Source organism: Rattus rattus, chromosome 7 (assembly GCF_011064425.1).
Source record: "Rattus rattus isolate New Zealand chromosome 7, Rrattus_CSIRO_v1, whole genome shotgun sequence".
Classification (NCBI taxonomy): domain Eukaryota; kingdom Metazoa; phylum Chordata; class Mammalia; order Rodentia; family Muridae; genus Rattus; species Rattus rattus.
Window position 1 is genome coordinate 66,282,454 of NC_046160.1, and position 24,733 is coordinate 66,307,186.

The 24,733-nt window shown below is 43.3% G+C and overlaps 1 protein-coding gene across 2 annotated transcripts in view; it reads left to right on the plus strand.

The window, feature by feature from the left end:
- Nucleotides 1-24,733, plus strand: part of Akap6 (A-kinase anchoring protein 6) — a 391,635-nt gene that overhangs the window by 127,868 nt on the left and 239,034 nt on the right. For both annotated transcript variants that reach the window (XM_032907724.1, XM_032907725.1), the window contains exons 3-4: nt 9,218-9,469; nt 17,895-19,655. In XM_032907724.1, coding sequence (XP_032763615.1) covers nt 9,218-9,469; nt 17,895-19,655 — 2,013 coding nt within the window. The remainder of the gene's footprint in view (nt 1-9,217; nt 9,470-17,894; nt 19,656-24,733) is intronic.

Below are 24,733 nucleotides of genomic sequence, written 5' to 3' on the forward strand. Positions count from 1 at the left end.
TCTAAATATATAAAGCACATCTAAAATGAGGTTGGCTTGGCCAAGGTTCTGACTTGAGTCAGCCAAGACATCCCAAACAGAATTATCATCTTTTTTACTGCTTTTTTATAGAGAAATATTTATGCGTAAGTCCAGAGATTGCATTTATAAATAAATCTTTATAACTAGAAATGATCCTAAGAGCCTTTTAAGAGAGTTGATAGGAACTTTCCGAGTCGAGTAAGACAAGTATGAATAATTAATAGGTATTGATAATCCTCCCTCCCCACAAGGGAAATCTGAAATGATTGCAGGGAGGGTGGTGATACAGTCAGACGGACACGAGCCTCAGAGGAATATGTGTATTTGCATTGCTAATGCGGAGAACTGGAGGGTGGAGGAGTAATGGCTTGACCCTACCATGCCAGCCAAAGGCAAACAGCATGAGCGGGTGATGCACTGCAGGTTTGGCCCGGATTCTGAACGGACTGTAGCTCCTTCCCCTCCAACTGCCGTTCCGAGTCTACATTCCTATCTGCCATGTGAGCTGCTGTTGGGGCCATGTCAGTATGTGTTCCTTACAGAGAAGACCCATGTTCATCATTGGGCAGCCCTAAGCGGTAAACTATCACAGTCCCACGGCCTTGCATTGTTGAGAATAAAATATCACCTCATTTGGGACACTCAAACCTTGGGGGCCAGGTCTTCTGTGTTGCTGATCACTGCCTTTGTCCTTTTGCTTATTCTATGATCGTCTGTGAAGGCTCAGAGGCTACGGAGACAGGAAGTGTCTTAGGGTATGCCTTTGACCAAAGGGCTTTTCCTTTCCTGGATGATTGCCGATTGCATGGTTCTTGTCACATTTCATTGAAGGATTTTTTGAGGGACTGGAGAGATGGCTCAGAGGTTAGGAGCACTGACTGCTCTTCCAGAGGTCTTCAGTTCAATTCCCAGCAACTGCACGGTGGCTCACAACCATCTGTAGTGGAATCCGATGCCCTCTTCTGGTGTGTCTGCAGACAGTGACAATATACTTATATAAGTAAATCTTTAAAACCAAAAAAGATTTTGAAGTAAAGAAACTTATGAAACTTGAAACTATGGCAGTAAGTATTAAATAAAGAATTCCCCAACCCATGCTGGAGCCACATGGCATGTGTGGGGTATTTTCATCTCAATCAGCAAAGCTCCCAGTCTCCATCCCATACTGCCACTGGTGGCTACTCTCTGAGCCTGGCAGCAGCCGCCCTCTTGCAACTCTGTCATCTAGTTCCTCAGGCGGGTCGCCGCCATGCCAGTTCCATACAAAGTCCGCCTATCTGGAGGCTCTCTTGCTGCAGACTCTATTCACATTCCCAACATCCACACCCTATAGTTATAGTCACAACTCCAGTAACCCCTTAAAATCAAAACAATTAAGCTTGTAATTTAGCAATCAGATTTATATCAGTAAATTAAAACTGCACAAAACGTCTGCACTATAAACTCACAACTGATTGATAATGATATAAACTTCCCACCTATATAATAAAAAAAAATCTGTCCTATAAAAAGCCACCCCTTATGAAATATTTATAACAACCTGTGGTCATTTAAGGCCATGCAGATCTGGGTCATCCTTCTTCGCCTCCATCTTGGTTCTTCCCCTTTCTTTTTCCTCTCCCACCTTACAAAAACTCCGTCCCTGCCTTACTTTTTCACTGCTCAATCACAGGCCTTACCTTATCTTGTGCTTGCCATCATCTGCATATAGACATCAACTCCATGAAATTCTTATTAAATTACGTAAACTGTGACACTACAGTGCAAGTTAGTTCATCTCAAAGCCCCAAGGTAATTGCCTCATGACACATTGTTCAGCATCAACGACATCTCTGTTGTTGAGTGACACATGTGAAAACAGAGAAAAAAAATAGAGGTATATCAGAAAAACCTCCAAACCTCATGTTCTCCTAGAAATGATCACAGTCATTTCAGTACTGGCAAATAAAATTGTGGCAAATTGTTCTCTGGGGCATAAAAACAAAGAACAAGTTCTCTGGGTACCTCTGGGTGATGATAGTAGTGGGTTATCTTTCCCAATACAGGGTGTCTTTGTTTCTATAGCTGTAGCAGAAGGCTTACCCACAGTTTCTGCTTCAGCATCAGTCAGCCAAGATGGGTGACCCATCTCTGGTTCCATGGTTTCTCGTGAGTGGCATGGAGAACACCAGCATCATGGCTGCCAGTGTTAACGAAAACCGTATGGCTTTCCCCTTGCTTCTCAGGCCCTCTGTCCATAAAAACCAAATAGGATTCAATGTTATTCACTGGCCCAAGTCAATCAGTGTGGACTCACCTCTAAGTGCGAGCAAACTAGTTCCTATTTTTAAGGGCACTCCCTCCGGTTTGTAAAGTATCATATTTTTTTCAGGTGAATCAAATTCTGCAAACATTGTTTGGACATTGTTCGTATGTGTGGCAGGGTCCCGTTGGTGTGTCCTTATGGACACAAAGACAAATAGAGCAGGTTTCCTGCCTCTGGGAAGATAGGCTGGTCAGGGAACTGTGTGAGTTAGAGCTAATTATGACAGCAACATCATTTCCAGGGGCGATTTTAATGCAGTCATCATGTTCACATAATTTTACCAGTAAAACGGATAGCCGTTGTATGCAAATTTATACCATGTTAGTCATAAATGCCCTTCTACCATCCTTCCTACCTGTATCCGTTATAGTTGTTCTCAATGACGAAGAACGAAGTAGACACTAGGAAGAATGTTTGGTGGAGAAAAAGAGAAAGGAACGTGATTTAGTTCCTGGTTTGGAAGACTTTTCTTTTTAAAAGGTGGCTGCCTCTCTAAGGTCACTAACTACCTGGAAGACTGGGTCAACAGAGCAGTGGGCAACATAAACTTAATGACGTTCATGTCTTTTGTCCTGCCAGTGATTCTGAAGGTCACAGGGATGACTGTGTGGTAGGAGGAGAATGTCACTTTCCCGTGTTAGCACAACCTGTTCTGTGGGAAAATGCTATGTGTCAATACGTTTGAAGATTCATTGCCTGCTTCCACTGGCTTCTGAGACGGTTGTCTTTATCCTGTCTACTGTCCAGAGGACAGGGTAGGAGCTCTGAACCAGTTAGCAGAGATGTGCTGGTGCTCACACTGCCATGACCTTAAGTGCTTTGCTCTCTGTTTTTGCCTAGAACTGAAAGGATTGTGTGACCAAAGCCCAAACGTCTATGTTCACTTTTGCTGTGATGATGAACTTTTACTATTTTTAACTGATTAGATAGCAGAATTTACTTCCTTGGTTCATTGTCCTGGCAAGTTTTGCACTGTCTTTTATAATTATGGGTTGAGCTGGGGACAATTTGCGTATCTTTTTAAAACATTGTTGTTCAAAGGGTATTTTTAAACTATCCTCAGTTTGTTATTTTTAGAGACAGCTGTTAATCTAATCACCGGAGTGAGCTTGCTGGACAACTTTCCTCACAGGGAAAGGTTTAAATGAGTGAAATCCACATAGAACCATGGGAGATTTTAAACCAAGAAAGCAATGGGTAATGTCGAAAAAATAAACCTGAATTGTTTTTTCTACTAGAATTAATTTTTTAATTGTCAGTTTGTTAAAGTGAAGTTTATGTTTTCAGTCACAAGTTAATCGGTAGCCACTAACTGCAAAGAGAACCATTTAGTTAGGAAGAACGTTCACAGATAGAAATAAGTCTTCTGGGATTGAAGCTAGCTTGCTACATTCTGCTGGTGATAAAATCATTAAGACTTGTATGAAACAGTGTCCTGTTCAAACAATATTACAGGAAGTTAGATGTAGTAACTCATTTATTTCTACATACAAGATAGTGATATATAACTGTCCAGGCAAACAAAGGCTTCTCTTGATCACTTTAACAAGTTCCTCTTTTCTGCATTCTTCTACCTTTACAATCCCAAGGTCCTCTCTGTTCTTAGACATGGCCACCAAGAGGTAGGAGCTGCTTTAAAGGCAATGTCTGAATTGGAAGTCTTGATTCTGTGTAGGTTAGTAAGTCTTTTATTTCATAGTTCCAGGGGATCATTCATGCCAATGTCCCATTGTTCCAAGAGGAAATACTTGGAAATACAAGAGAGGATCTGGAAGTCATGTAACAAAGGTCTACACCAGGGACAAGGCTAAAACAAGCAGAAATACACCTAAGAATCAACTGCAAGCAGGGACTATGGGTAATGTCAGACTAAGGCCATGAGGATGCCCAGGTGCCTTCCTTGCTGAAGAATGATTGGTGCGCTCTATGGTCTCTTGTGTGGATGGTGGGATGGAATCTGTGCCTTTTATACATATCTTCTTCAGTATCTTCATCCATCTTTTGTCCTTTCCCCCTCTAAATTCAGTTTCCTGTCAACCAACACTATTTTCTCTCTCAAAACAGAAAATAACTTGAAATTAAACAGTATTTGTTGAGTTATTATGATTTCCTATGAATTTTAGCTCCTATCTGAGCTTAGTCAACCATTAGTCATGCTAAGCGTCTAAAGATTCTACCCGTGGCATGAAATATCGTGTCTCCCATTAATACTCTCAGTGGCAAATAAAAATATTTTGTATGTATATTCTTAAGATGGATGAGTGCCTAGAAAGATAAAAATCTCATCACAAAGGGATTGTTTATATTTTTTTAAAAAGGACTTTCTTATTTATTATTTAGTTTCCTCTGAGTATCAAATGTGTGTCTACCAAGAGGTTTAGTCACGAGAGCTGAAACCAGTTTCTAGTTGCCATCTGCTCAAGTCACATGAGCAGTTGAGTCTAGACTCATTTCCTACATGAGTTAGGCTGGCCAAGTGCCCCAGACTGTGCTTCCAATTCACCTTGCTAATGAAGTGCCTACAGGGCCTCCAACAGGTCAGTTCTCCTGGAGCCTTTAAATTACAAACAGTTCCGGCAGGGAGGCAGCCATTCGGCTAATTACTTTTTGAAGCCTCTACTCCACAGATTCTATTGCATTAAATAGCAGGTTACCCACAATCTTCAGCTTCTTTTGTGTAAGTTTCCAGCAAACAGGCAATTGTTAAGGAGCTAAGCATTAGACCTCTAAACTAATTATTCTGTAAACAGCTGTTTACTAGTTATGCAGAGTGAGAGAGGAAAGCACATTTTTCTATCTCTAGAGAGCATGTAGTTCAGAATTACTCAGCTATTTTTCTCTAATCGAATCTTTGATCAGGTGCTCAAAACAAAGTCGAAGTTTGGGAGAGTGGGTATGTACACATACATGCACAAACACATCAAATGCACGCATGCACACGTACTTGAGTGTGCAAACACACACACAGCTTTTTACTCTATAGTTCGTATGCTCATATGGTTTTGGTCAGGCTAAGCAACTGGTGGTAGAAGGGAAGGCATGAAATAATTCATAGATTCCAGGAAGTTGCATCCTGCTATGCAGGATTCAGTCTTAGAATTTCAATAAGGGTTACATGTGCACATTGCCAGAATATTCCTCAGAGGGAGGTGGGCGCTTGAGGGGAAGGTGATTTCTCTTCCCCCTCAGAGTTCATCAGCTTCTCTGGAACTGTACCAACTTCCTTTCCTTTTCTAAATACACAGGAGGATGGTAATGCTTGGTGCCCCTTTAAGAATTGTTTCTCCTGGACAGTTGCCTGGGAATCTTGACCCATCACCTGACTGACTACATTCCTACATTCACTATGAAGGAGTCAAGTCATATGTCAGAGGAATGAGTGGCCTGGATTTTGGCATGCGGTGCCACAGTTATATATAACCTATTGTGCTGGGTGCTGGGAACGGGTGAGAAATTCCTTTTAGTCTATTCTGAGCAAGTGGCACAAGGATTATTCAAGCGATTGCTGAATGAGTCTGTAGGTTCTTTTTTTCTAGATACTATTTGTCAATAACCAAACCCTGTGGGAAAGCCAGGAGACTATTCTCTGACTAACAAATTGGAAGGGGAACTGGTGGTTTAAAAGCTCCTTATTCTGGAGCAAATGTAGGGTATGGAGTTTTCTAGAAGCAAGTTATGAGTTATGAGGTGTGATGTGTGTGCTGACATTAGTGCTTTCATGAAGGGAGGAGGGTTCCAGGAGCCAGGATGCCCTCTCTTTTCTTACCTGATTTGGACTTGGTCAGGTCAGAAATCATAGGCAGACATGTTTGTGTATCTCTATGTCAGAATTCACTGACTAATACCAAACTGGCTACACCATTTCATTGGCTGAAATTTACCAAGTAGTCCTGATTTTCTTTGATGGCTGGCCATTGACAAGCATGGGTTCTTTTATCACAATCTTAATTACAAATACTCACTTTCAGATCACATGGTATACATGACATAGTAATTATATTTATGTATAGTTAGAGAATAGCTACAAAAGGATTGCAGAAGCTATAGCAGAGTTCAAGTCCTTCAGAGGAAGGCGGCAGAGGAAGAAAGTAGGAAGAGACACGCAAAGAAAGTCACTGTACAGGCAGGTGTGGGGGGCGTTAGATGACACCACAGAGGCAAGCAGGGTTGCAGAGTTAAGCCAGCCCTCAGGATAGAGTCAAAGTGAGGTACAGGATACCATGCAAGGTGAGGTGCATGCATCCCACAGAGATGATGCCGTGAAACAAACAGAAGGGCTCAGTGAGGACTGACTGGCGGTGGCAGTTTGAGCTGGTCATCAGCAGTAGGGACTGAGCTAAACTGAAGCCCCAGGTCTCAGGAGTTCTCTAGCTGTGGGTCCTTTCATGCTCACAGGGAGGAGTGAGAGGACAGGTTGGTGGAGATCATAACCTCGGCTGTGTTAGGGACTCTTCTTTAAGGGTTCCAGAGAAGGGTGTTGTAATTTTCGTTAGTTCGTTCTTTCTTCCTTTCTTTCTTTGAGGTATGTTTGCGGGCCCTGGTAGAGAAGCAAATGTGTAGAACTTCTCTTGTTTCTTTTCTTTCTTTCTTTCTTTTCTTAATTCTATATGAATTTCTATTCTTCCTTTTAGTGCACAGGATAATAATTTGTTATGACATATATAGTCTGCTCCCATTGCCCTCTATTCTCTCCTCCCCGAGAGTCCCTCATAGGTATATCTCAATGTCTGGATTTGTTCGTAGACCACTCATGCACATCATCCTGATGGTTGGAGATTCCTTTTTTTTAAGTCTTAAAGTATCGTTTCCTTTTTTTTTCTTTTATTGGATACTTTTATTTACATTTCAAGTGTTATTCCCTTTCCCAGTTTCCTTGTTTCTGGTATGACTTTAATATACCCATGTACTCATATGGTCATACTCATACATTGCTAAGTTTATAGTTGGTATCTTCTTGCTTTTAGGAGTTGGTCTGTGCTTTGGGGAACATGCTGAATGGGTGGTGTGGTGTCTGTGTGCACAAGGTGCAACATCATCCTGCACTTTTCATTCAAAATAGAGCCAAACGTTGATTGCACATTGGAGTCACCTAGGGCACAGCACGGTCTGAAAGTGCTATTTTACATATGTTTGGAATAGCAGAGCAGGGCACAGCTGGATATCAACATGATTGGGTGTGCATGATATGATTATAATGATATTGTAACAAGACCAAAGTCCTTTGGGGTGTCAACATGGTGCGTTGTCTAGCTGGCTTAGAGTTCCCTTCAGCAGGTGATAACTGGATGATAGGCACCGAGAAGCATGTGTTCATTAGCATCTGTTTAACATTACCTATATAAGCAACAGTACTTGAGAGGAGAGTGGTGGGACATTGGGAAGACAATAATTTTATTGTCTGGGCTGGTAACAAAGCCATTTTCTCATCCAAATATTTGAAGTGTTCTGCATCTGTAGGCTTAAGGAGCCAGAGAGAGGCTAATAAATAGAAACCAGGATTGTGAGAAATCAGGAACACTGTCAAGTGAGGGGCTGGAACGTTAGCCACAGATGCTGAGCTAGGAGGGAAGAGAGGGAGGGCCTGGAGCTTGGGGGTGTGGAAGAATATCTGAAATGGGAATAAAAATATCTGGAAAAAGAGGAGGTAGTGGCCTGAGAGACCTACTGATGTTGCACAGATGGGTGATGACAGGGTTCAGAACAGAGCCGTGGGAGAGAGATGTGCCAGTGGAATAGGCTGGAGGCCTAGATGTTACAAAACAAAGGGAGTCTGAGGTGTGTCAGAGTGAACGTGAGCATGACTTAAGATGGCGGTGTGGTTGGTATGGAGCGGAGGGGAAAACGTGAACCAGATGCATCTGTCAATGTAATGTAATTTAAGTTCTTTTGAAAAATTTAACTGAAATTCAACATATACATGAAATCAGAAGGTCCTCTTCCGGTATAGAAAGATTGTTTTGACACTGATAGCAGGGCTCAGAGCTCAAATGCTTCTCTGAAATTTTTTCCTCAGCTAAACTCCCCAGTGTTAATATGAGTCAGTGGTACAACAAAACCCGACAGGCAGAACACTTGCATGCCACATGTCTATTATTTTGATTAATAACTTCTTAAAGTGACCAAGGGAATAATCATTCATGGGCTTCATGCGTCTGTCCTTTGACAGCCATGGACACTGAGAACTTGTGAATCAATTGTCCTGTCAGGTATGGAATCCACCCTCCTAACAGCGTTTGTGAGGGTGATTGACATTTTGAGTTAGTGATGTTTTTGTTGAAGAGTTTTGGCTCTTTTCCCATCTTCACATCTCAAAAGTAATTCTGCTTGACACTGAGGGTTGGAAATTCAGATTCTCACCTTGACTCTAAGTTTTAAATTGTGTCTTTTTTATTTTTTTGGAGAGTGACCATTGCCCCTTACGATGACAATTCCATAGCTAATTTAGAATGGCTGGGGATTCCTGTGAAATGCATTCTAGCCTTTCTCTGTCCCCAGACATCTGATTGACACGTCTATTCTGAAATGTCGTGTGCTCAGTATAGCTTACCACTGTCAGTTAGAGCAGCTGCTGGGTCCTTCTCTAGAACCCAAACGAGTAAAAAACTAGAGTCAGAACGGACCTCTCAGCTAAGCCTTTAGTTAGAATGCCTCAAGCAACAGGGGCGTTTTTGTGGTTTGAAAGAGCCCAACCTTTCTGTGTATGTAAACGGGCCAGTATTCAGGAATACGGCCGCAACAGTGTGGTGTGATAGAACAAGTGAGGCCAGACCTCTGAAACATGCTGTGGCTGCCCTTGTGTTTGGCGAGTGACCTTCCGTAGCCCCTCCTCCCCAGCATACGGTTAAGTTGCCCCCACATTTGTCCTCACATACTTGCTTTTCTTTGCTGCAGGACATTTGTGAGGATATTTCTGACCATGTGGAGCAGATCCATGCCCTCCTTGAGACGGAGTTCTCCCTAAAGCTGCTGTCCTACTCGGTCAACGTCATCGTAGACATCCACGCAGTACAGCTGCTCTGGCACCAGCTCCGCGTATCCGTGCTGGTCCTCCGGGAGCGCATCCTACAAGGTCTGCAGGACGCCAATGGCAACTACACCAGGCAGACTGACATTCTGCAAGCGTTCTCTGAAGAAACAACGGAGGTGAGTGGCCTCTGGCTTCAAGTCATGCTTTGTCAGGTGTTTCCATTCAAAGACATTTTCATTTTAGAGAGGCGAAGATGAGGTTTTTGTAGGGAGGTAAGCAGGTCTTTATCTAGGGTCTGGGCGGAGTGAGTAGAAGCTAAACGCTTGTAGTGTGAAGGGGGCTTTTGACAATAGTTTGTATAGATGTCATCCACAGATGTTACCACTTCCTGACTTCCTGTCTCTTCCTCAATTTTTAAAAACACATTTATCTAACACTATGTTCAGGTTCTAGACACTAGAAATATGATCCAAACGTCATTTCTAGGGGCTGGAAAGATGGCTCAGCAGTTAAGAGCACTGACTGCTCTTCCAGAGGAAGGTTCAATTTCCAACCCTCTCATGGGAGCTCACATCTACCTGTAACTCTAGTTCCTGGACTCCTCTTCTGGCCCCAGTGGGTACAGGCAGGCATTAGTGTACAGTTATCCACTCAGGCAAAACACTCTCACACATAAAATACTCATTACCTCGGAAAACCCATCGTTTCTGTTGTGAGGAGATTTAAATCTAGAAGGGGATAGAAAGAAATGAAGAGAGGCTAAGGCCAAACTGTGGTAAGTCTACAAAATGCAGTAGGACGTCAGAGAAAGAAGCCGTGGGGGTGGTAACACAGTATTTGTCATCATGGTTCTATATCTCTTTATACTTAGTTCAATAGTTTGCCGCCGCCGTCATCATCATCATCATCACCATCCTCATCATCATCGGAAAACATGTTCTTCAAATTTATGTGTATGTGTGAGATTAAGAAGCTTCTAAACGAGTGTTGTAGACTTCACTAATTTCTTTACCAGTGTTACAATGGCTGTTTAACTCTCAACACCGTGAAACAATCTGTGCCTATTTCTATAAATGGTGCACTGATTTTTGTTTACTGAAAATAAAGATGCCATTGTAGAAAATCTGTGTGGGGTTTAGAAGACCATGGGAGTCAAGATCTGCTCTGTTCTCCTCCAAACTTGCCAGTCTCTGCTTGCAGTTAACATTCCTTGCTGTTGTGACTGGGACCGTGGGGTGACTGGAGGCCATGTTGGCTTTCAGATGCTATCACTCCCCAATCCCAGAGGCTCTCGGGTGTACCTTTCATCATTACCGGAGGCTACAGGTTCCAGACTACCATCGTGCCTATAAGTTTAGGGCCTCTGAGCATACGCGCTGATGGAAATCAGGGACTTGTCTACGTTCTAAAGGGACCTTTCTTCAGATCTTCCCTTGTCCTGGGCCGGAAGGGACGTGAAAATTAAGTTAGTTGGTTGCCTGGTTGCCAGTTCTTTGCTATAGGGAGACAGGGCAGTGTTCTGGGACTTAATCCTATCATTGTATGGATTACATTTTGCATTTGAACTTACAGCATTTATAAAGTAGAAACAAAACACAGGGAAAGGCCATTAGCCAATTGGTAATGGCTAGTTTTTCTCTGACAACGTCATAAACTTACATCATGTAGTATCTGTTCTCATTCTTACAAGAAGAGCTAAAAAATTATTTATAAATTTAGTTTTAAGCAGTTCGGCATATTTTTATTTTTGAGATTGGTTTCAGAATTGTTGCAGAGAGACAAAAATGCACCCCGTGGAGAAGGGTAGAGGGACAGTGGCCGTCCAGGGCCCGACTCATGGAGTCTTCTGTGGATCAGGGTCTGCCTGCACCGTCCTTTGCAAACCTTTCTGATCCCATCTGTTTGTGACTCTTGTGCTACTCTGTTTGTGACTCTAGTGCTACTCAGCGAGGGTGACAGGGGCTTGGCTTTATTTATCTTTGCCTGCACACCAGGACTGGGAAAGGGGCAGGAAATGCAGATGAAATTCTCAGAATACATTTGGTGATGGAAGATTTGCAGAATGGAAATGAACTCGAAAAACTTACAAATGAAGATAAACTAGAACAGTGGAGGCCCACCCAGTGCATTTGGGATTTTCAGAATTCATCTGCATTTCAGAGCCACACAAAACAGTGAGTTTGAAACTCGAGAAAGGGGCAAGGTCTAATTGTTTTCCCCCTTGACAACACAAAATGTGAGTTTTATTCTTTATTTGGATGTTGAGCAGACCAAATATAAGAAACAAAATGGTGGGTGCATTACTAAAATAAAACAAACCAAGCAGCCAAGTAAGTGCATTAGAAAAATCACTTTGAAGTAAAACTCAAGTGTCCGATGAACCACACCAAAATATTCTGCACGCCAGGCACTTGACCGTTTGTTTCATTTAGCAGGGAAGACAAGGGGTAAATCGGTTTTTTTTTTATAGATAAGAAAATGGAACCGAAGAGAAGTTAAGTGGCTGCTTAAATATACAAGACCAGGAGTAGTTAAACTAAATGTAACCAAACCAGTTTTCAGCTGATTTCTAGTATAGTAAGTCCTCCCATTTCCCTCCCTTTCCGTATCTTTTAAGTTTTTATGGGTTTTCTGGTATGAACAAGGCACGGCGAGTCCCCATTAGCAGTCACCCTCACAGTCTTGTTATCATCGCATGATTTAAGACGGTAGGCAGGATAGGGCTGTCACCTTCATCTCGGAGCTCTTGATATTATATCCATCTCATGGGTGAGAGACTGGAGTGGGAAGAGGTAAATTCACGTAAGTACTGATTAATAGTTCTTAACATATGCAAGCATAACGTAGTAAAAGTAACATAAATGATGCTTCCTTCTCTATGGGGATCCTTCTAGAATATCCACAGCATGGCGTGTTGTGTATCCCTGCACTGGCCCTTGTGTCTGTGAGGACAAAGCACTGCTAGATTGGGAACCGTAAGAATATGCCTCACACTGTGACCATTCTGTATCTCCCATGGTCATATCTGACACTTATATACAGATATTACCGTACGTAGATATCTGAAGAACTAAATCAAACACTTTAAAACAGAGCAGACAACTACTGCTTTGGGTGTAGAACAAGGGAGTTAATCATAGTGATTACTTGATTTGTAATTTCAGCCTACAGACCATTACAATTCTTAAGACTTAGGTTGTCTTAAGGTTTTTGTGGATTGTCCCATCATCCATCAGAGTGAAGTTTGCTTCACTTTTCCTTATCTTAGCTGTTCTTTCTGGTCCATAGCTGCTCTCTGGATAGTACTCTGAATCAGTTGCCAGAGGTAAGGACCAAAGCATCTGAAAGACTTCAGTCCGTCTGTCGGAGATTGGGCAGGAGTCAGAGGAGGTAGGTGGCACTTGGTTAAGAGGACCATGACTTTGTATGACAGCAAGCAAAACATCCCGAACATTGTGTATCAAGATTGTAGGATCCGGGGGAGAGAGGAGAGGTAACACTGAATTGGGGACAAGAATAATGGGTACTGAGTAGCGGAGGATGCTGATACACTTGTGGAACATTTTAATAAGGAGCTAGCTTCTGAGTTATGGCTGTTACAGCTCCTGTTGGTGACACACTGTAGTGCAGTACTACAGAAAGGTGTAAGACAGCATTTGGGCTTCAGCTAACTTAATTATGGGTTAGGAACAAAGCGCAGTCTCTTTTCAATTTAGCAAAGAAGTCAGGGAGCATCCTTGAAGTAGGAGATAAGACTGAAGCCAGTAAGAAAGCAAATAAATTACCTCCTACATACAACGTATCCTTCATTCATGAGCGGGCCCCCTACCAGGAGGGCGTGGCTGAGGAGAGGCTGCTCTGCAGCTCTAGCAGCCCTCAGTACTAACAGTCATGCCTGTGGCTCTGCCATCTAAAGGTGGGAAACCCATCATGTGCTCATCCCTTGGGCTCATAGCTGTGTGAGACTTATTACTTAAGGGAACTTTTTGTTTTTCTTAAAATCGCCTCTGCAGGGTCAGCAGTATAGAGCATTACACCTAGCAATGTGCTAACTCTCACCGGGCCATTGGTTTAATCCCCAGCATGACCCCTCTCCTCCCACCAAAAACCCACTGCATAGTGAAACCCTTTATTGGTTTTGTTGTTCCCCTGTTGTTATTCAACCCCCCTCACCTCTGCCTCCAGGAGGGATTAAATCCAAGGTGTTGAGAATTCTGGGCTAGTACTCTACCACTGCACCATAGTCCCTCGTCCCAAGACTATACTGTTTCTGCTTGGTGATACTATTTTTCCCCTAAGGGATAACGTTTTTCCATATTTAAAAATTCAATAGTTATAATGTAAATGCTTTTGAGCATGGATTTTTAAAATCAAAACAGTAACTAGAGATCCCAAAAGTTTTACAAAGATCAGCTGTACTCTACTCTCTGAGATGACGTCATTTATTTGCCTAACATGTAGTTTTGACAAATGTGTGCAACATTTATTGAGCTTCTGCTGTATAAGAGTTAAAGACTAAATATCCTCCTGGCCCCCCCTGCTGTGCAAGGCAGGTGGCTGACTCTTTAACATCTAGTTTTTGCCTGAACTCTGAAATTTATTCATTATAGCAACACTTATGATAAAAACGATAGAAATATTGTAAATTTCTACTAGTTGCTAATTTAAAAGGTCTTAGGAGATGGCTTAGGAATATAACCATCATCTATAATAGCTTTTTAATAAGCTATTAATTCTATTAATTCTTTGATAATTTCATACAATGCATTTTGATCATATTTAACTTCCATCTCTCCCCTAACTCCTGCCACAGTCACATCCCATAACTTATTCCCTTCAACTTCTTGCCACCCCCCCACCCCTTTAAAATAAAAATCCACCAAGTCCAACCTATGCTTCATAAATCTTCCTGGATGTGGGGCCATCTGCTTGAGCATGCTCAACCTGGGGGCCATACACCTAGAGAAAAGTCTCCCGGAAGCCATCGCCTTTCTCAGTTGATGTGAGCCTTGCTGGAGCAGTACCTGACCTCGTGCAGATGCTGTGCTGCCTCCACATGCTGTGAGCTCCCGAGTGCTGCAGTGTCCCTGTCATCTCAGTGAGATGGCATTTCCTTCCATCTGCCCCAACTGCTGGCTCTTACAATCTTTCTGCCCTTCTCTCCAGCAACTGTCCCTGCAGCGCAGAAAGGGGGGTGATATTGATGTCCCATTTGTATTGTGTTGGGATCTCCAGGACTCGACGCCCCATACCTAGCCCTGGTCCTTTTATTTAGCATCCTATAATTCTTGGGGAAAGCACTGTTCCCTGTGTAGGGTGACTCCAGTTAAACTCTTTTATATGGGTATATAAATAGTACCTTTGTAGAAGAGACACTCTCAAGTAATGACCAACTAAGTCAAACACTTAAAAAATCTACTTGATTGGAAGTCACACTATTATTCTCTTAAAAATTGCAAGCTTGTCTGACTCATCCCTGGGTGGTTTTGGGTTCTGACTTTGTTATTCAATGAGCCTTTTCCAGGCACAAAGCCCAAAATCACAGAATTACACTCATTTCATCTCTGAGGTTCAAGGTTAGTCTCCATCTCTGCTCAGGGCATGTTAGAGCTAGAGGCAGCTTATGCCTTCCTCCTCAGTATACACCATTGCCAGAAGGTAATACGGCAAGCAACAGGGTTGAGCAGGTATCCACGAACCAGACTCTTGTCTTATGTATTTCGTCCCCTCAGAGCCTTTCAACTTCTTTGTGGCATGGTTTATCACTTCTTTTCCTTTAAACTTGTGTGTGTGCATGTGCTTATATGTCTGTATGTGTGCATGTATGAGTGCACTGTGTGTGTGCATGTGTGTGTGTGCCTGTGTATGTACATGTGCATGTATGAGAGCATTGTGTGTGTGTGCATGCGTGTGTATGTGTGCATGTATGAGTGCACTGTGTGCGTGCGTATGTATGCATGTGTATGTGTGCATGTATGTGTGCATGTGTGTGTGCGTGCTTGCATATGTGCCACAGTATGCATGTGGAGATCAGAGGACTACTTTCAGGATTTGGCTTTCTCCTTCTTTCACGTGTGTTCTGGGGTTCATACTCGAATCCTCAGTGTCAGAGGCAAGCATACTTGCACACAGAGCCGTCTTGTACTCATCATTTCCATTTTGTAGATGGTGGAACTAAGAGTTAACAACACCAAGCTGTTGACCTGTAGTCATAGAGCTGGTTAGTGTCAGAGCAAGGGCGTGACTCCGAAACTTGGTGAGTCTCATCATTTGTGCCAAGTCAAAGTCCACAATCAGAGGAAGAAATGGCATGGAGGCTGAGAGAGAGCAAATATCACCATTGATTGATTGATTGATTGACTGACTGATTGATTCATTCATTCATTCAATAGATGTATGGTCGAGTGCTTACCCTGTACAGTCTCTGAATGCTGCGGGGAGGCTGGGCAGACCACACATATTCTGCATGACTAATATTCTTGTGATGCTTACATACAAAGGAGAAGTAAGGTAGACGACATCACAGTGTTAGTTACTATTCCCCAGTGAGGTGAATAGTTAAAGGGGGGTTGGTGTGGATTTGAGAGCTTTCTGTGAGTGATTCTGACAGAGGTGAGAATCTAAAGTCTTGAAGAAGTAAAAACTTTGGCTAATATCTAAGGGATAAAAGAGTCGGATGGTTGAGAAAATATTGTAGGAAGGTTTCAACAAGGAAATGCAAAGTTCCGAGGCAGGAGGAAACCTGGTGTGATCGGGAACTGAAAAGGAGGCAGTATGGCTGGGTACCACCAGGGAGGGGAAGGTGGTGTAGGGAGGCCTTCAGACAGTGTGGATCTGGGGGCAGTTGGGGGAGGCACCCCCACCTGCCACTGGGCTCTTGGACTGGGTTTTTAACCTACCAGTCAAGGAAGCTACTAAACATTTGAAGCCAAGAAGTAACAGTACAAACTTGCAACTTGTAAAGGTCCCTATGCTGGCCACATAAATCACAGCGGTTTTTAAAGCACTGTTCAAGGTTAGAACTTGGCTTCAGGTCAGCAGGCTCGTCCAAGGTCTAGGCTGGCCCTTAGTCACAAGGCCATAGTGACTCATTTTCATCTTTCTGCTGTAATTTAAACAAGGACAATTAGAACAGATCTCAAAAGAAGGTGGTGAGGATTAATGGAGTATAAGAATAAGACACCCGAGGAAGCCCGGGCTTAGGAAAGGTCTGTCACTACAATTATTTGCACACTATCATCTGGGTATTGAGAATAAGAGTGTTAGGACTGGAAATAGATACAAAGGGAATAACTTCAGGGAGAGAGCACCCCAGAGACAAAGTGAACACGCGAATAATAACACCCCATGTAAGTCATGGGGAGACCCAGTCCAGGGATAAGCTGGCTGAAGGGTCTAGCAGTTGGATGGGGGTGGGGCCGGGCTTTCACTCCAGACCCCTTGTGAAGAGAACGGGATCACTCCTCTACTTAAGGTGCCAAGGGCTTTAACCAGGCTCTCATTCAGCTCTGTTAGAAGAATCCAGTTTTTATCCTACGTCACCAATTAGAAATTTCCTGGTTTGTCACATGATATACGAACTACATTAGTAATGAGACAAAAGCCTCAATCACATAATTAAATAGTAAAAACAAGACCTTAGAGTGCTATTATCTGTATGGAAGAATTTCAGATCATCTTAGCTCACTTGGAATCCTAGATAAACAGGGAGAAGGGCAGTTAGCAATTAACACAGTTGGGAGCAGGAGGAGGGAGAGGTGAGGCAGGAGACAGGGCTGAGCGATGAGGTTTGAACATTCGCTCATTTTCTCAAACATAACCGAGTATTCCTGAGTATACCCTCAGTCTCACGCAGTTTCTGTAATGTTTTTAAAAATTCAGTAGTTCACTCCTGTGATCTGAGAATACAGACTTAACATTGTTGAACTAATACACTTAATTATTCTACTTACAATAGTCCTTGACTTAGCCACTGTGGTAGGCTCTGGAGTGACAGCATAAATAAAACAGACATTTGCAAAGATTTTGTTTTATGTTGCTTTCCTCTTTGGAAATGTGGTTTCTACTTCTTTAGTTAAGGAATGCTCATGAAGACCTTGTGGTGAGGGTCTGTAATCCTAGCTATTCCTGAGGCTACAGCAGGATTGCTAGTTTAAGCCTGACAGTTGCACTGGGAGTTCAGGGCTGTACCAGTGACTTAGCAAGCAGGAGTGAGAGGAAAGTTAGGGCAGAGCTTGGCAGGAGCCTCGTAGAGCAGTTTTCTAGAATGTTCAGCATCCTAGTTCAGTCTCCAGAGCTACAAGAGACAAACAAAACTGGAAGTGCTTTTGAAACTATTGATATACACTGTTTTTAAAGAAAAGATAGAGCGGGAAGTTTGGGGTTGGTCTCAACCATCTCTAAGACTCTAAGACTCTATGCCCACCTTTAAGTTTGAATACTTAAAAGGCAAACAGTGTGTGTAAAGCCATGTAGTAATGGGTTATGGGCGTCTCCACAGGTCAGGCCAGAGCGACTGGAAGCGATTCAGACTTCATGGGAAATGCAGTTAGGTGTACTCCATATTGCACTCACCGAAACCATTACTGTTGTGTGTTTCAGGGCCGGCTTGATTCCCTCACAGAAGTGGACGACTCAGGGCAGTTAACTATCAAATGTTCGCAGAATTACTTGTCTCTGGATTGTGGCATTACCGCATTTGAACTCTCCGACTACAGTCCAAGTGAGGATCTGCTTGGTGGCCTGGGCGACATGACCACCAGCCAGGCCAAAACTAAATCTTTTGACTCTTGGAGCTACAGTGAGATGGAGAAAGAGTTCCCTGAGCTCATCCGAAGCGTTGGGCTGCTTACAGTGGCCACCGAGCCTGTCCCTTCCAGCTGTGGAGAAGCCAATGAGGACTCATCTCAAGCGTCCCTTTCAGACGACCACAAAGGTGAGCACGGGGAAGACGGTGCTCCCGTACCTGGAGAGCAGCTGGACTCAACGGTGGGAATGTCTTCCTTAGAGGGCACGCTGGCAAATGCTGCCGAACACCCTTCGGAGACAGCAAAACAAGACTCTACTTCCTCCCCTCAGCTTGGTGCGAAGAAAACCCAGCCTGGTCCTTGTGAAATTACGACTCCCAAGAGATCCATCCGCGATTGCTTTAATTATAACGAGGACTCCCCCACGCAGCCCACATTGCCCAAAAGAGGGCTTTTTCTAAAAGAAACTCACAAGAATGAGCGCAAAGGCGGTGACAGGAAGGGGCAGGTGGTTGACTTAAAGCCTGAACTGAGCAGAAGCACCCCTTCCCTGGTGGACCCCCCTGACAGATCGAAGCTCTGCCTAGTGTTGCAGTCCTCCTACCCCAGCAGCCCTTCTGCCGCCAGCCAGTCCTATGAATGTTTGCACAAGGTGGGGCTTGGCAATCTTGAAAACATAGTCAGAAGTCACATTAAAGAAATTTCTTCCAGTCTGGGAAGGCTTACTGACTGCCATAAAGAGAAATCGCGACTGAAAAAGCCGCACAAGACCTTGGCCGAAGTGTCTCTGTGCAGAATCCCTAAACAGGGAGGCGGTTCAGGAAAGCGATCTGAGAGCACCGGGAGCTCAGCAGGGCCGAGCATGGTATCACCTGGAGCTCCCAAAGCCACGGTGAGACCAGAAGCAGATTCTGCGTCTACAGCCTCAGGTGACCTGTGCCACCAGAGAAATCGCAGTGGACAATTGCCAGTGCAGTCGAAGGCCTCCAGTTCACCCCCTTGCAGTCACAGCAGTGAATCTTCTCTTGGCTCAGATAACATCAAATCCCCGGTTCCTCTTCTTTCAAAAAACAAAAGCCAAAAAAGCTCCCCACCTGCTCCATGTCACGCCACACAGAACGGTCAGGTGGTGGAGGCCTGGTACGGCTCTGATGAGTACCTAGCGCTGCCCTCTCACCTGAAGCAGACGGAGGTGTTAGCTCTCAAGCTGGAGAGCCTAACCAAGCTCCTACCCCAGAAACCCAGAGGAGAGACCATCCAGGATATTGATGACTGGGAACTGTCTGAAATGAATTCAGATTCCGAAATCTATCCAACGTACCACATCAAGAAAAAACACACGAGACTGGGGACAGTGTCTCCAAGCTCATCCAGCGACATAGCCTCATCTCTCGGGGAGAGCATTGAATCCGGGCCCCTGAGTGACATTCTTTCTGACGAGGACTTATGTCTGCCCCTCTCCAGCGTGAAAAAGTTCACGGACGAGAAATCAGAGACACCCTCATCCTCCGAGAAGAACGAGAGCCATTCTGCAACAAGATCAGCTTTGATTCAGAAACTAATGCACGATATTCAGCACCAAGAGAACTACGAAGCCATCTGGGAAAGAATTGAGGTAAGGTTAGTTTTAACCTAGTGATTTCTTGTCTGAGTTTTAAAAATAATGCCGGGGAAGTATTCACCTCCTTCCGACTCTCTTATCAAATATGTTACATTTTAAATTAAACTTTAAATTCTTCAAAGAAAAGCATGGGGAATAAAATCCATGATGTTTATCTACCAGGGAGCCTTGCCAGTGCAGTCACTGCCTGCTGGAGAATTCTGTTGATATTACTCAGAGATGCTTCTCAGACTGAACAGGGTACCTGTGAAGGGGCCATTGATAGAAAACAACTTCCAGCAGTAATGGCCCACATATGAGATGTGCATCCAGTGTATCCTCCTGGCGCGGCATCAAAGTTACCTTCAGCTCTTCTATGTCTCTTTTCTTAGCCCTGGAGTGACTCCTACTTTCCAGCATCTTCTATTGAAAAGACCTCACATGTCCAACTGACTAGCCATCCCTGTTTTCTTCCCTCCTCTTTCCTTTTGGGGACCTCTGGCTTCCTTCCTTCCTTCCTTCCTTCCTTCCTTCCTTCCTTCCTTTCTTCCTTCCTTCCTTTCTTCCTTCTTTCCTTCCTTCCATTTTTCTTTCTTCCTTCCTTCCTTTCTTTCTTTCTTTCTTTCTTTCTTTTTCTTTCACTGGATTTTTAAAATTTACACTTAAAATATTATCCACTTTCCTGGTCACCCCCTCAAAAAAACCTGCTATCCCATCCCTCTCCCATTGCTTCTATGAGGGTGTTTCCCTACCCACCCACCCACTCCCTCCCATCTACCCACCCTGACATTCCACTACACTGGGGCATCGAGCCTTGACAGGACCAAAGGATTCTCTTCCCATTGATGCCTAACAAGGGCATACTCAGCTACATATGTGGCTGGAGCTATGGGTCTATCCTTGTGTACTCTTGGCATGGTGGTTTAGTCCCTGAGAGCTCTGGGAGCTTGGATTGGTTGGTATTGTTGTTCTTTCTATGGGGTTGCAAACCCCTTCAGTTCTTCCAGTTCTTTCTCTATCTCCTCCATTGTGGATCCCATTCTCAGTTCAATGGTTGGCTTTGAGCATCTGCCTCTGTATTTGTCAGGCTCTGGCAGAGCCTCTGAGGAGACAGCTATATTGTTCTCCTGTTAGCGTGCATTTCTTGGCATCTGCAATAGTGTCTGGGTTTGGTGGATGCATATGGGATGGATCCCCAGGTGGGGCAGTCTCTGGATGACCTTTCCTTCAGTCTCTGCTCCACACTTTGTCTCCATATTTCCTCCTGTAAGTATTTTTGTTCCCCCTTCTTAGAAGGACTGAAGCATCCACACTTTGGCTGTCTTTCTTTTTGAGCTTCATGTGGTCTGTGAATTGTATCTTGGGAATTCCGTGGTTTTGGGCTAATATCCACTCGTCAGTGAGTGCATATCATGTGTGTTCTTCTGTGATTGGGCTACCTCACTCAGGATATTTTCTAGTTCAATCCATTTGCCTAAGAATTTCATGTAGTCATTTTTTAATAGCTGAGTAGTACATAAATGTAGCACATCTTTTGTACCCATTCCTCTGTTGAAGGGCATCTGGGTTCTTTCCAGCTTCTGGCTATTATAAGTAAGGTTGCTATGAACATAGTGGAGCATGTTTCCTTGTTGTATGTTGGAACATCTTTTGAGTTTATGCCCAGGAATGGAATAGCTGGGTCCACAGGTACTATGTCCAATTTTCTGAGGAACCTCCAGACCTTCAGAGTGGTTTTATCGACTTGCAATCCCACCAACAATGGAGGAGTGTTCCTCTTTCTCCACATCATTGCCAGCAACTGCTGTCACCTGAATTTTTTATCTTAGCCATTCTGACAGGTGTGAGGTGGAATCTCAGGGTTGTTTTGATTTGCTTTTTCCTGATGACTAAGGATGTTGAACATCTCTTTAGGTGTTTCTCAGCCATTTGATATTCCTCAGCTGAGAATGTTTTGTTTAGCTCTGTAGCCCATTTTTCAATAGGGTTATTTGTCTCCCTGCGGTCTAACTTCATGAGTTCTTTGTATATTTTGGATATAAGGTCTCTATCTGTTGTAGGATTGGTAAAATTCTTCCCCCAATCTGTTGGTTGCCGTTTTGTCCTAACAACAGTGTCCTTTGCCTTACAGAAGCTTTGCAGTTTTATGAGATCCCATTTGGTGATTTTTGATCTTAGAACATAAGCCATTGGTGTTTTGTTTAGGAAATTTTCCCCTGTACCCATGTGTTCAAGGCTCTTCTCCACTCTCTCTTCTATTAGTTTGAGTGTATCTGGTTTGATGTGGAGGTCCTTGATCCACTTGGACTTAAGCTTTTTTAAATGGTGATAAGAATGGATCGATTTGCATTCTTCTACATGTTGACTACCAGTTGAACCAGCACCATTTATTGAAAATGCTGGGTTTTTTTTCCCCCCTACCGAATGGTTTTGGCTCCTTTGTCAAAAATCAAGTGCCCATAGGTGTGTGGGTTCATTTCTGGGTCTTCAATTCTGTTCCATTGGTCTATCTGTCCATCTCTGTACCAATACCATACAGTTTGTATCACTATTGCTCTGTAATACTGCTTGAAGTCAGGGATGGTGATTCCCCCAGAAGTTCTTTTATTGTTGAGAATAGTTTTCATTATCCTAGATTTTTTGTTATTCCAAATGAATTTTCAAATTTCTCTAACTCTGTGATGAACTGAGTGGAATTTTGATGGGGATTGGATTGAATCTGTAGATTGCTTTTGACAAAATAGCCATCTTTACTATGTTAAACCTGCCAACCCATGAGCATGGAAGATCTTTCCATCTTCTGAGATCTTCAATTTCTTTCTTCAGAGACTTTAAGTTCTTGTCGTACAGATCTTTGACTTGCTTGGTTGAAGTCACACCAAGGTATTTTATATTATTTGGGACTATTGTAAACGGTGTCATTTTCCTAATTTCTTTCTCAGCCTATTTATCCTTTGAGTAGAGGAAGACTACTGATTTGTTTGAGTTAATTTTATACCTGGCCCACTTTGCTGAAGTTGTTTATCAGCTGTAGGAGTTCTCTGGTGGAACTTTTGGGGTCACTTAAATATACTATCATATCATCTGCAAATAGTGATGTTTTGACTTCTTCCTTTCCAATTTGTATCCCTTTGACCTCCTTTTGTTGTCTACTTCTCTGGCTAGGACTTTGAATACTATATTGAATAGATAGGGAGAGAGTGGGCAGTCTGGCTTATTTCTAAACCGTCTCTCACATGCACTACTTGGGGGAATCTTGGAGAAGAGATTTGATTTGGGGTAAATCTGTACTTTTGGAAGGAATTATTGGATATGATAGGACCTTTGAAGACAGACATCAGAACTCCATATTGTAGTTTATGGTAAATCCAAAGATTCACTTTCTCTAGAACTCTGTTGGAAATGGATGTAGATAATGTTATCATCATTTTCTCCATTGGAATAAAATTGTCCGCACCTTGCAGAATGTATATAGCACTTCACTATGTGTAAAAATCTTCCAGATGCACCTTTAAGCCTAATTCGGCTACTATGCAAGGAGGGTTACCTGCAAAATGGGCTATTCTTCCATATTGATGGAAACAGAGGAGCCTAAGTTAGTTTTCTAAGCTAAACTAATTAGGTTGACAATCATATCAACTCCCTGACGCTTTTGCTTGAAAAGCTAAGACGCAAATCCACATCTTTTGATTCTTCATTCACTTTTACTATTGCAGTGTTAGAAAGATTTGTCCTGCAGGGAAATTTCAGTAGGGGAGGAAAACAAGTAGAGAAAATCACTGCAACCCCTCAGTCTGCCCAGGTACTTCTCTGTTGCGGTAAAAATAAAAAATGGCGGAATGGTTCCTGCTCATACCCTGGCGGTCTCACTTTGGCTAGTTCCGGTTCCAGTCGGCCATTGGAACTAGCACTAATTTATCTCAGCAGCTCCACACTGCCCCCAAGTACTCTCTGACCCAGGCAGCAATCTCTCTACCCATCTAGTTCCCAGGGCAGGTTGTTACCATAGCAGGCTTACACATCCCAATTTCATGTGGGCTCTGTGCATCCTGCCACCATACACTCTCTTAAACTCAATTAAGTTGCTACATAAAAGAACACATCGCACAATATCTTCTGATCCAAATGATAAGATATAATTTGCCCATCTAGACAACACAAAATCCTGTACACATCCATCCCTTAACATTAGTCACAACAGCCTGTAACTATACACAGAGAAGAATCTTAGCATCTGTCACCATGTTCTCTCAACTCCTTCTCCTCACTCTGCCTCTCTCTCACATCTTCTCCATCCCTTTTAAAACTTCTGTTCCCACCTCCCTTCCTTCTCGTCCAATGACAGGACTCGTTTTATCTTGTCTGCCTTCACCTGCCTAATGACATCAACCTACACTTCTGTTGTCTTTTTATGAATGGCGATTGTTGAACATTCTCAGGCAAGGCACCGTTACAGTCCAGTGCATGTGGACCTTTTGAAAGAAAAGTTAAGTCCATAAAATAAAATAAGCATAAACATATAATAGTTAAGTTTTAAATAATTGTCACCATACACCAAGTATCTATGTATCTGGTCCTCATCACAATCCTGGCATTAATTCAAAGTGGGGTTAATTAATGTGGATAAAAATACAGACGGGGAGACAGAGACTGAGAGACACAAGGCAGTCTTCTCCGGAGCCTGCACTACTGACTTGATCAAATTCTCAGAGTTGTCAGTACAGAGTTAGACCTCGAATGCAGAGCCAGCCATACCTGAGCAGTGTGCAGCACGGCTCCCACCTGGCCATAAGAGAAGCCATGGCGGCCTTGCTAGGGACCAGCATGGAGTCAACATCAGGGGCTGCTGTGATGTAGAGCAGGAAGGGGAATACTGTCAGAGAAGTGAACTCGATCTAGCAAAGAATTCCCATAGTCACTCTCTGGTGTCCATCTGGTCCCTCTGAGCCTCACAAAGCAGAAGGCAGAGGATGTGCTAATGACCAGTTAACAGGAGGGACTAGTAGACCGTGGTGGGATTCTCAGGAACCCTCAGATTCCGCGTCACTCACCATTGTGTCTTTACACTTACCTTATTGATAGGAAAGATTTCT